The 12,900-nt window shown below is 34.9% G+C and overlaps 1 protein-coding gene across 1 annotated transcript in view; it reads left to right on the top strand.

The window, feature by feature from the left end:
* Positions 1-12,900, top strand: part of LOC117334687 (limbic system-associated membrane protein-like) — a 125,269-nt gene that overhangs the window by 101,541 nt on the left and 10,828 nt on the right. The window contains exon 2 of the mRNA XM_033894445.1: positions 3,987-4,099. Within this exon, the coding sequence (XP_033750336.1) occupies positions 3,987-4,099 (113 nt within the window). The remainder of the gene's footprint in view (positions 1-3,986; positions 4,100-12,900) is intronic.

Here is a 12,900-nt window from a genome sequence, read left to right on the forward strand (position 1 = left end):
CTCAAGCTCATTCAGAGATAAACTCAATACTGGCAAACTATATATATATCCACAACCTGCTGTATGTAGACTGGAATGATGATAAACGGCTATAGATGTATTTGTTTGCTCAATTGTTTGGGGAAAGTCACTTTTACTATCATCGAATGATATGTGTATGTCAAGTGAATGCAAAACACAAATCCGCGTCTTTTTTATGCTTGTCATTTCGAAGGTTCCAGGTAAAAATGAGCCGAAATGTCCGGATATAAAATCCGGAAGTATCTTTATTTATTTATGCAGTTCATGTTGGAAAACCCCACGAAGGGTTCAAATTACAGGTAGACATGCAATTACCGGGAGCAATGTTGAGAAAGGTCAATGCAAAACTTGTTTTATTTAAACCATTTAATATTGAAGTGCAGACATATGACGGATCCATTATTCATTTTATGGTAAATAACAAATACACTGATCGTAATAAAAAGAAAATGTAATCTACTCAATAATGCGCAAGGCTGAAAGTCTTAGCAGCCTCGCCCGTAATATTGTGATAAAATCAAATATTTCAAATGCTTCATTCTACTTCTGTCATAGAAATATCCATGCGTTTCTATTGCAGCGAGATACAATCTATACTAAAACAATTTACAATTGTATTTGATTATTACATTGAGTGTCATTGAAGTGACTTAAAATTTACGTATCGATTATTACATCATGAACTAGACAATTTCTTTTATACTTATGCTGAATGTCTTCCGAATGCTTGATTTCAATCGGAAGAACGCGTTGGTTTCAGTAGTCCGTAACTAAACTGTAGGAAAGATAAACTTTTTTTAAAAGAATATTTTAGCACGCTCACATAATCGTCAACGCTTTTTTCTGAGTGTCAATATGGCGAGCAGAATTGAAATACTATCTGTTATATATCTTTTCTAAGGTATCTCGTGTTGCTAATTAGATAATTATTACACGTGAAGCTATTGATTTGAAGTGTATGATTGGTATGTAAACTATTAGTAGATAAAGACTGGACGAGGAGTGCCACCTTATTTTGTTCGCTGGAACTTCTGATGACTTTATCCCATGCATTACTAACGAATTACAGGGATTCTAAACAAATCCCGTCATTGCCTGTACGCCGACTGCTGTCTGCTATATAAAGACATACTTATCTACTCGCCTTGACCACTAACGAACATAGCCAACAAAGGCGCTCTGCAAAAACAAACACTTCGCTTATTACGGTTTATTAGAATTAATGAATTTTCTTTTCTCTATCGTCGTTCTATGATTTTTATTTGGTCTGTTCGGCTCCTGGTGGTGCCCTCGAACGGGAATTCTGTTAATTAGGACCGGCGGGAGACTTTGATCTTCATGGAATAATACCATGAAAGCTAGGATACGCCAATACTGTATGATTACCATATTGAGTTAGGATCTTCACAACGAAATTCACCAACCTATTTATGGACAGACAAAATGATGTTATATCGATCGAGGAGACTCTCTTTCTCTTGTATAATTTCATCCGTTGATGTTTAATTGCTTCAAAAGGCTTGAGGTTGTGCGTGACTGGTCCTCATTATTCGAAGGGCCCGTTAGAGACAAGACGCGCGGTACCGAAACTCCGCTGCAGTGTGTGAACGGGCCGTGAAAGCTTCGTCAGATCTGATGTGATTTCTCCAGGACGGCGCGGGAGGTTCCGCTACGTCAATATATACCAAACACATGCATACGTAACACAACTCATGGAAATTTATTGGATTATGTATGTTATATCGCCTTTAAGGCAGTCTTTGTCGTGCTTCATCGCTTACTCCATAAAACTCCATTAACGCGGCAAAATCATAAGGAACAAACCATGTTATGACAAGTTTGTATTGTATATGAGCTTCTTACTTTTGAGAATAGGCAATTAGCATAACACCGTGATGATATCACGTCAATTTATTGTGAAACATAACCCTTACTGTCCCTTACTCGAGTGCATGATTTGCATCTTCACGTGTTTTCCATGCATTTCGCTTCGATCCGAGATAGCTTTCTAAACAGCGTATATGTATAATTTTATTTTGGAAAATGTACTGTTGACAAGGCTTACAATAAAATGCGTTATGGGCGTCCAAGTTGATTGACAATAGGAGAAGAGGCATTATAATAAACTGTCCCTGTAGTGCAACAGCCGCACATTCCCTCGCTACTCGTTCAATCCGTGAAATACTAAACAATTAACTGAAACATTCTAAAGTAATATTATTGAAGTGAGAGCTTGATTTTAGGGTATTTTGAGACGATGTATATACCAGATTTAACATGGAAGTTATTGGAACAGTTCAATGCATTTCTTATTGCGACTTATAGCTACAAGTGTAATATTCATCACATAACCCATATCTATGAGAATAAAAGAAACAAACTTTGATGTTTCTCTACATAGAGGTTCGTGCCACGTGACAGTTTCATTGTGATGTCATTTCATTTATGCTTTTAAAACGAGTCTCAAATTACATATTACTTTTGTTCGTAAATCATAACATCACTTACAGGCATTCGGTAAGTGTGAAAGAATACTTAATACTCTTGTTTTAAAAATTTGTTAGACTGAGATAGAATTTGCGTTTTCCTATTTAATCATGGATTTAAACACAATGCATCTACTCTCATTGTCATATTTTCACGATAGTGTGAAGAACTAACTGCGTGGTTGCTGTGTGTTCCACAATTATACCGTTGTTAATAGCAAGACTGCGAGGAGTGCAACTTCTGTTTTAGCACATGTTGGCTGAAAATAAAAGTCGAGCGGAACATAATTGATGGTTGCAACATGTCGGAATTGTCGGTTGAAAATTTGATTTAGATTCTTCCACATTAAAAAAGTAACAAAAGAGCAATCGTTTGATATGTTACCGAAAAAACGATGAGAACACATTTTATGTTTTTATTTATTCATTTTTTTTTGGACAAGAAATATTTCATCAATCGCAATTAAAGAACAATTATGATGTATAATATTACAAGTATCATAAAACGTCAGAGAAAGAATAGTTCTGTAGCATGGTATAACATACATATATCTCTCAGGAAACAGCTATGCTGTTCAGTATTAAATTGTCCATAGTTTTGTTCTTGGAGCAACACTTAAATAACTGCATTAATCATATTTCTCGTCGAATCCTCTCATTCTCAATACTACGCTGTTAAATAATAGAATTTGTAAATACAAGTGTTCTTGAGGATAGCACCATTTCTCTAAAGCACAACACTTTTTCACTTGATTATTTTATTTTCATTTCATTCCCACTCAATAATTTTAACAATTTCAGTTTCTATCTTCTGGGCATCCATGAAAACTTGAATAGTTTGTAATTCTTGGCATTCTCATGGAAAAGAATTCTTCAAATACATTCATGCTTGTTTTTATGTTTTTAAACTGCCATAAAGTGTGCAAAATCTATAAATCTTATCAACACATCAACGCGTCATTGCTGTTCACTTTAAATATGAACGAGTACAACCTAAGATGACGGTTGTATACACCATGATACGTATATTCCCAAAATACATGACTATATCGAAGGAGAGAATATTCCCAAAATGCATGACCATATGGAAGGAGAGATGATATCCGATCAACATACATGTAAACGTATCTTCCTTGTGACTTATTCATATACCATTGATTTAGATCGACACCCCCAACCAGTAAGTACTTATTCCGACATTTAAGTCTTGAGAACAGACTCATTACATGAATCAAGTTGATATCGAGATATGTCCGTGATACTACACTGTTTACACGACCCAATAGTCTTGGAAACGTACATTATTTTATATACAATACCGTGTGCTAGAGGTGGATATTTATGTTACCGTAGGAAGTCTTCCCCGATAAAATTGTCTGCAAATGACGCAATTTGGGGTAATATTATCACGTTTGATTGCCTCAGGTAATTCATCATTTGTCCTCGAACACCACATTAACTCTTTGTATGTTTTTTCAGCGCTGTCGGACATGGGAGAGGCCATAGAGGATATTCCCATAAACGTGACTGTTGCTGAGGGCAAAACAGCTATCCTTCCCTGTCGAGTGGATGACACATACGACGACCAAATGGTGAGTAGATCCGTGATACTCACATTTACAACAAACTTTAAATCAATATGAATTGGCGAGTTTCTTAATCGAGACCTGTACAATAAAACAATCTAAAATAAAACGAACAAACACAAATTGAGGGGCGTTCTAATATCTTTTGTTCGATAGAAAAACACAATGTATATTGTATTATGTTTTGAATCAAGATTATCTATACAGTGACACGTATAGATAGATTACAATAGATGGTAAGGTTCCCTATACACGGACTATAATACATATAGATAGGTGCCATAAGATGGTAATATTCGCTATACACGGACTATTATAGATAGGTAACAATAGATGGTTAGATTTCACTATACACGGACTATTATAGATAGGTAACAATAGATGGTAAGATTCACTACACACGGACTATTATAGATAGGTAACAATAGATAGTAAGATTCACTATACACGGACTATAATAGATAGGTAACATTAGATGGTAAGATTCACTACACACGGACTATAATAGATAGGTAACATTATATGGTAAGATTCGCTATACACGGACTATAATAGATAGGTAACAATAAATGGTAACATTCGCTATACACGGACTATAATAGATAGGTGTCATTAGATGGTAAGATTCACTACACACGGACTATTATAGATAGGTAACAATAGATGGTAAGATTCGCTATACACGGACTATTATAGATAGGTGCCATTAGATGGTAAGATTCGCTATACACGGACTATTATAGATAGGTAACAATAGATGGTAAGATTCGCTATACACGGACTATAAATACATTATTGTAGATAGGTGCCATTAGATGGTAAGATTCGCTATACACGGACTATTATAGATAGGTAACAATAGATGGTAAGATTCGCTATACACGGACTATAAATAGATAAGTGCCATTAGATGGTAAGATTCACTATACACGGACTATAATAGATAAGTGCCATTAGATGCAAGATTCACTATACACGGACTATAATAGATAGGTAGCAATAGATGGTAAGATTCGCTATACACGGACTATTATAGATAGGTAACATTAGATAGTAAGATTCGCTATACACGGACTATAATAGATAGGTAACAATAGATGGTAAGATTCACTATACACGGACTATACATGTAATAGATAAGTGCCATTAGATGCAAGATTCACTATACACGGACAATAATAGAAAGGTAACAATAGATGGTAAGATTCACTATATACGAGCTATTACAGATAGGTAACATTCACTATATATGGACTATTATAGATAAGTACCGCTGTCATTATTTTGGTGTCTGGGCAGTTATCACTGTTCATGTTAAGGTGTCTGGGCAGCTGTCGTTTTCATTGTTGTGGTGTCAGGGCAGTTGTATCTGTCAATGTTTTAGTGTCTGGGTAGTTCTCGTTGTCAATATTTGGGTTTCTGGGCAGCTGTCGTTTTCATATTTGTGGTGGTCAGCTCTGGCTGTCATTGTTGTTGTCTGTGGAGTTCTCCCACCAATCCCCCCCCCCCCCCCCCCCCCCCCCCCCCACCACCACCACCACCACCATTTCGATGAAATTTTGTGTATATGTGTTGTATGACAATACAAACAATATTGCGATATCAGCTACTCTACTCTTGTACTCGTGTTAATGAGATTTTCAGCAAAGACACAGTAGTCCCGATCTTTTATATCATCACATTAAGCTCATAGTAATGCCCAGTTATAATTTAAACAGAACCATAATAATCGCTTAAATAGTCCGATTCTACACCGATTCTGTCAGGTTCTATAAATTGTCCCAAGTAGATCTAGATAGGGGAGTGGGAAATCGTCTCAAGTCTCTGTATGTCAGGCGGTCGAAAGTATGCATCCGTTAGAAGGTACACAAGTAACTGTTCAAAAAAGAACTATCATCAAGCATTGTAACTGTAGCCTGCATCAAAGTCACAACTAGCTCCTTAACATTGTTTTATAGATGGATGTCCAGTTCGTATGGAAGCGGAAGACACTGTCTAATCATTATTCTCCCGCGCAGCCGGCGAAGTGTTTTTATAATAATTTCGAGATCTATCGACATATTAATATTTTCATTAGACATGTAGCATGCTGTTTTGTATATTGTTCGTTGTATTTCTATCTTTTTATTGCGGTTAAGTTATCCTCTAAATGACGGACGTAAATACGGGAGAGTTACACATTTTCCATTTCCTAGAAATATGTGTGATATAAAGATTGAATGTTTGCTTAAAGATGATTAATTGAGTTGCTCTTAAGACAGATTCAACATAAACTACTTCGTTCATTACATTAGTTTCAAGACCAACACAATTCATCACCTCGTGAAATCGACCAAAGTAAGATTCAATCCTTTAATGATACTCCATACAATCTAGTCTTAAACATGTTAACGTTACTCCGACTCCAGCTATTCAGGAAATCACCATATTGTAATGCAATTTGTAGTAATCATTTAAAAAAAATATTCCCGAAACATTATATGGAAATATTGAGACTGCTTTTCACTATTATTACGGAGGGTACTTATCAATTCGCCCAGTTTCATGAGGGTAATACAACTAATCAAAACCGCATGTGTTCACGTGGTGCATTTCTAATTGTCGGTGACAGTGCTCGATGTTCGGTGCCTCGCCTGTGCTACTGACAAAATTTATTCTGTGTTACATTCACATAGGAGTAATACACTCTATAACTACTCGCCTGATGACACACAGTACCCTTCATATTTTCTAATCAGTCGTCACGTGGAATCGATTACATCACCAAAATCCCCTGTGCAAAAAATTAATTGATGTGAAATCTTGGATCATGATAAGAGTTATGGTATTGATCAACTAGAGAAAGGGCCATGTCATTGTCAACACGACAGGACGATAGGTGCTCTATTGCATCATATTGACAATGGATATTGACTTCTGATTTAGCAATTACTTCACGTAATTCTCAAAAGCAAAACATGAGCCGTGATTTAACCGTCTATCTGTTATGAAAACAAATGGCCAAAACGTTCTTGATTCGTCTGTCATTAAGATATGAGAATGGGCATAGAAATGTCAGGATTTGATCCTGTTTCCACTAAAGTTAAGAACAAGTCTCAACATTGCACTAATACCCTATCAAAAGAAAACGGCTCAACTGTTGTTTCCTAAGAAAACATAGCCAGAGACAGTTTTCGATAATGATTGAAATCTCCTGTGATAGCGCGCGTTCCAGTGACTAGCAGACGATAGAAATATCGACTGTTTCAAGACCTTACAACGAAATAGTGGTCTGTCGGGTTTGACAGCTATGGCGGTCTTACATTCGCTGTTAATCAAGATTGAAGTTTCCGTTGTTTGTTTTTAATATAGCCGATAAAATACAAGCGGATCCATAATCGGTTGTAAAACCTCACTATTTCGACGACAAGCCGATTCCAATTTAATAGCAAGCTTTGGATGATATCATGAAAGTCGATTCAAAATATTTTTTCGGTCCATGTTTGTCATAACTGTCTCCCGAGAAGAGTAACGAGAAAAATCTTCCATTTTTATCGTGTTTTCTTGATAAGAAATCCAACAGAGGTTAACAGAATTTTCTGATCTCATATTTTTAAATGCGTGTGCGTCATATTGCCAGACGTTCTGGTATCAAACTCTGTATATTCTCATCGCGTGATGCTAACGCTTTATATAGAGTGTTTTATGTATGTAACACAAAATAGAACAGTACGGTCAAGTGTGGATATTATTATCAATGGTTATAAGTTAACTGACAGTAGCTATAGGAAGTTGATTAGTAGATACAGTAGTGCCATATCATAAAGCTGGTCCAAATTGGGTGGTCGGGTGGCACAGTAGTACATGTAACATACTTGCCTTTAACCTAGGCGGCCTGAGCTAGATTATTCGGTCAGACGTGAAAAGGTATGGAGTCACCTGCCCGACCACGTGGGTTGTCTCCGGGTTCTCCGGTTTCCTCCTATTTTAAGACCCCGTACGCGCTTCAATTCGGGCCAGCATGCGTGGTTGATATAGTTTGATACATCTTGTTCCACAATTGTTGTAAAGTAGTTTTTATATGATAAAGCTGCAGAGAAGAAGATGCACGCATGTAGGTAAATATGCCAAACAATTATCTTAAACATCATGAAATAAATATCATTTCCCGAATGCAAGATCGGAACGATGATTTGTGATCATGAATTCGTATTGAAATATTTCTTTTGAAGTGATCGTTAGATATTTTGTTTAAATGTTTAAATGAATCATAATACCAGGAAACCAAACAAACAACAGTGCGATATCGGACAAGATTTGAACATATTTGTCATTGTATTAAAGCTTTCCTTGGTCGAAGCTCAAGAAAAAAAAATGTAACAAAGGTATTAAACAAGTTGGATCAGTAAAGATGTCGATGCTCGATATATTCTGGTCTCATACGTATCGGGGAAAATACTGTTGTTTTAAGACCTGGAGCCAGTATAATCTATATTCCGTCACTTAAGGACATTCTTTAGCTTGGAATGTTCCCTTGGAAATTATTATAGAATTCAAAGAAAATTCGTATGATTTTCCCTTGAATTCTGTAATACTTTCTTATGGAAATTTTTAAATTAAGGTATTTCTTCATGAAACCGGGGCCTGGATCATAAATTAAAACGTATCTAACAAATAGGTTACTAGCCTGCTGTACATTTTTAATTATTTCTAGATGATTATATATTTAGGTATATTTATAAGTCTACCATGATTGCTATGCAACGCCAGTTTTGATTGGTTCAAAACCATGTATTATTTTCAAATAATACACGCTCGTGCCAATAATACACGCTCGTGAATCACGGCTGTTACAATTTTATATATCTAAAATTCCCGAGTGGGCTAATGGGTTAGTCTTTCAATACATTTTTATCACGACGCGAGTTCAAATCCTACGGAGGCCCCCCTTTTTTTCTTTTTCATTTTTTTTTTATTCTTTTTTTTTTATTTTCAAAATCAATGTCATATGATAGATGCTTTTGATCGTAGTACTGTATTGCCTGTATATTTCATCAACAAATAATGCAATACTCAAGAAATAAATTGCAAGTTTTCTCCCGGGGTTTCTTTGCTGTTTTTCTATTAGAAAGAGGTCGATCTCAGAACTAAACAGTACATGGTAGAATAGAAATAATCAGCTTTGACTCGTGTATTGTTGCAGGATATACAACTCGGACTCGGATATTTTGCAATTTTAATTAAAAACTCAGGCCTGCGGCCTTCGTTATTAATTTAATTGCAAAATATCCTCGTCCTCGTTGTATATACTGCAACAATACACTCATCATCGTTAATTATTTCTTTAATATTCTACAGTCGACTTCTCTATAATTTTAGATAGCTTCGTGTGCTTATTCCACATGCCGTATCGTAAAATTTAAAGATTTATATGTATGTATACATTTATCAGATGACAGACACTCTGAACAAAAAAGAAGATACCAATTCTTTGCTACTACGTTCCTCCAAACTCAATAGATGATTATATAATGTGATGTAAAACGATATAGACTTTCCATTAAAAAAAAAAGGAAGAGCAATCTGTAGTATCAAGATAATTCCGCCAGCACCTTTGATGTCGTAGTCATAGTATTGACGAACTGGAAAATGTACCAGAAAATATAAAACAGGAAAACCCGAAGCAGAAATGGTGATAAAATGGGGAGGAATGGTTGGGATTTGATTGTCTTACTATTTTTTTTCCAAATGTCTTTCGGATATATTGTGTAAAGGGCATAACTAAAAATAATAGGGGAGGTAACTAGGTACACCTCAATGAAAATATGTAGTCGTATAATTTAGTGCATACTAGAAAAAGGAATTTGTTATATTGATAGGTATCAAATTAGATCCCAAAATCAATACGCCAGTCTTCATATGATAAATCAAATTATTCACAAAAACAAAACAAAAACAAAAACAAAAAACAAAAATCAAAAATCAAAAGTACCTGAAATTTTATAATTTCCTCCTTTATCATTGTTTTAGTCATAATTGTTCTGCCAATATTGAAAATAATCTTAAAATTATAAAAAAAAGTTTCTTCCTTATATAAATAAACCTTTACATATCGCAAACAAGTAGGTTTGTTTATTCCCATTCTCGAGCGTTTAACTCTTTAAGGATATTCAATTGTTCAAATAAAATCTTTTACATAATTAATATTTATAATTAATGAAGAGAAAGTGAAATAGGGTGGTTGATATCATTTGTTTTGCATTTTTTGTAAAGTGAATTAAGTTTCTATATATTTGTTTTCAAATGAGAAATAACAACAGGCGACACTCTGAATCGTCGAATATTAATTTTATTGACAATTTCATGGATTCAAAATTGAAGATCTGAAAAGGTTTCTAGGTGGGGCCATAGCGGTTGTTCATGTGGGAATGACAGTCAACAAAAGATGGGTTTTGCAACATGCATGACATGATAAAGTATATAATTACAATTTGCTTTGATGACAATCTGCATCTCGTCTTTTTCTAAATCTATCTGAATTGTTGACATGTAAGACATACGTATAATGTATCAGGTATGAATGGTTGGTTAGTTTAAATGTAACTAGGATTTGTGTATCCTTAATTTTCTGAACTTGTCAGAGGACTGGTTGGTTTGGATTAAAATATAAAGGTAGAGTAAAAACAAATATGGCGACCCTTGACGACAAGTTGTCCCGGATATCCCGTACGTGGAAGTGTATCATTGCATCTGTTGTAACCTAAATTTAGTTTAAACCTAGAAATTTTCGTTTTTTGAAGATAAGAAAACACAAAAATAGCTAGGAAACATAATAAAACATTTTAAGTCATAAATACTGCTGATATCATTTATCTGAAACGTGACGGAATTTAGTATTCAATATTCCTATAAGACAGATACCGACATTTTATCTAACATAATTCCAATCGTACTTTTGGGAATGATATACCAAATAACAACACAGGGTTGGTGTGCCTAGCTTACTAATGTTCAAGTAAGAAAGTCTATTATACCTTCGAAAGCAATGTCTGTATTCACGTTACATATAATAACGGGCATTGTTATGCAAACAATGTCTTAAATTGTAGATATTTGCAAAGCTGTTATAACAGCAATTATTTCTCTTTTCAAATGACATTTGAAGAGACAAATTGTACTTTTCAACATGAAACGTTATAAAAAGGAAACAATTTGAGACTTTCGGCGATATTGATTGGTTAAAATTGACAGTAAACATTACTGGGGAATAATAATCACCAGGCTTCAAATAAGTGTCATATTATTGTTCCTGCGTTCTGTGTCTTAAGAGTCCATTCATGTCGACATTGTATCATATGATAGAAATACCAAGTGAATTAGCGCTCCTAATTAGGGAACTGTTATTATTGGGTTTAAGGAGAACATAATTTAAGAAGCATGCACTGCAGAGATATTAACAGCTGGGAAATGGATCATCAGCGACAATTATGTTGTCCCTGTTCGAATATTACTCAATGTCTTAATCTCTTAAAAAACATTTCAACGGCAGTGTTTGGATAAATAAAATCCCATTGATTAGCAGTATATACGGTGAGATTTGCTGAAAAGACCAATCTCACAGGGGCCATACGCACACAACTAGTAGAGAATGAATCAATGGAGATTTATTTAGTTTCAATTTTCCCAGACAACAAGTTGATACCGTTACTCTTAATAACACACCTTTCACGTCGATCCTTAAAACTAGACAGAACAGGTGTTCTTGGGGAGAATGCCAGTCGCCATCTTAGTATTATTTCGAACGTTATGTTTCAGTTTCTTGCAGAAGTTAAGCACTTTCGCTTTCTTTGTTGACCGACACAGTTTCTTTAAATCAAGTTTTTTTTGTATCAGGATGACCGGAATCACCGGTCCAGCAACAGCTTGTCATAATAATTCTGTTTTTTATTTACTTCGTTGCGTCATTCCCTTATCCCGCTTCCTGATATTTCGTTATATTTCCCCCGTTTATGTTGACATATATATTGTTCTATTTAACTTAACAATATTGGTGTTTCGTATAATTACTAGTATCAAAAGCTTTGATAAATAGAAGTTATGACCTAAACATTATAATCCTCGGTAGTAATACAATTGGTACAAGCTAAAACAATACACGCCTACGGAACAAGACGTTGTGTGTCAGTCTATTTGATTTTAATGCACAGTAATGTTTGCACGTTTATGTCGTTCAAAGTCACATTTCTGTTTCTGTGTTGAATATATTTTTCCAATCAGGTATTTTTGTTACAAGCGACGCTGAGGTAGTTTTCAGATTTTTCAATATCATTCCTAAAATCGTATGTGAGTTTAAAACAAGACAGTCAAACATCGCCATCTCGAACTTTGATAAGTTGAAACCCTACTTCATTCAATGTAAAAATTAAGCCCCGACTCTAAAACTCTATATAAAATAAACTTGACTAACACGAATTCCGTGAATCTCGAATTATTTCCATTTGGCAACATACTTTGAGATAAGGTGGATGGACTGTATAAAACAACTGAAAAAATGATTATGATAAACACGTGATTACTCGCCTGTTACCTGCTATGTTTTATATGTGTATTGCTGTTTCCCTTCTTTACCCTGTAGTTAGATTGTATTTAAACAAAAATAACTTAATTTCGTGCCCTTATTTAACTAGCTCGGCTTATGGCACTATTGTTACGTACATGCATGCAAGTCGTAAGTAGAATTTCAGTAACGCAGAAATTATAATGATTCGGATTTTAACCTGGCATTAACACAAATACACACCAATATGGAGAATAGTAAAATGGTTTAG

This window comes from Pecten maximus, chromosome 9 (assembly GCF_902652985.1).
Source record: "Pecten maximus chromosome 9, xPecMax1.1, whole genome shotgun sequence".
Classification (NCBI taxonomy): Eukaryota; Metazoa; Mollusca; class Bivalvia; order Pectinida; family Pectinidae; genus Pecten; species Pecten maximus.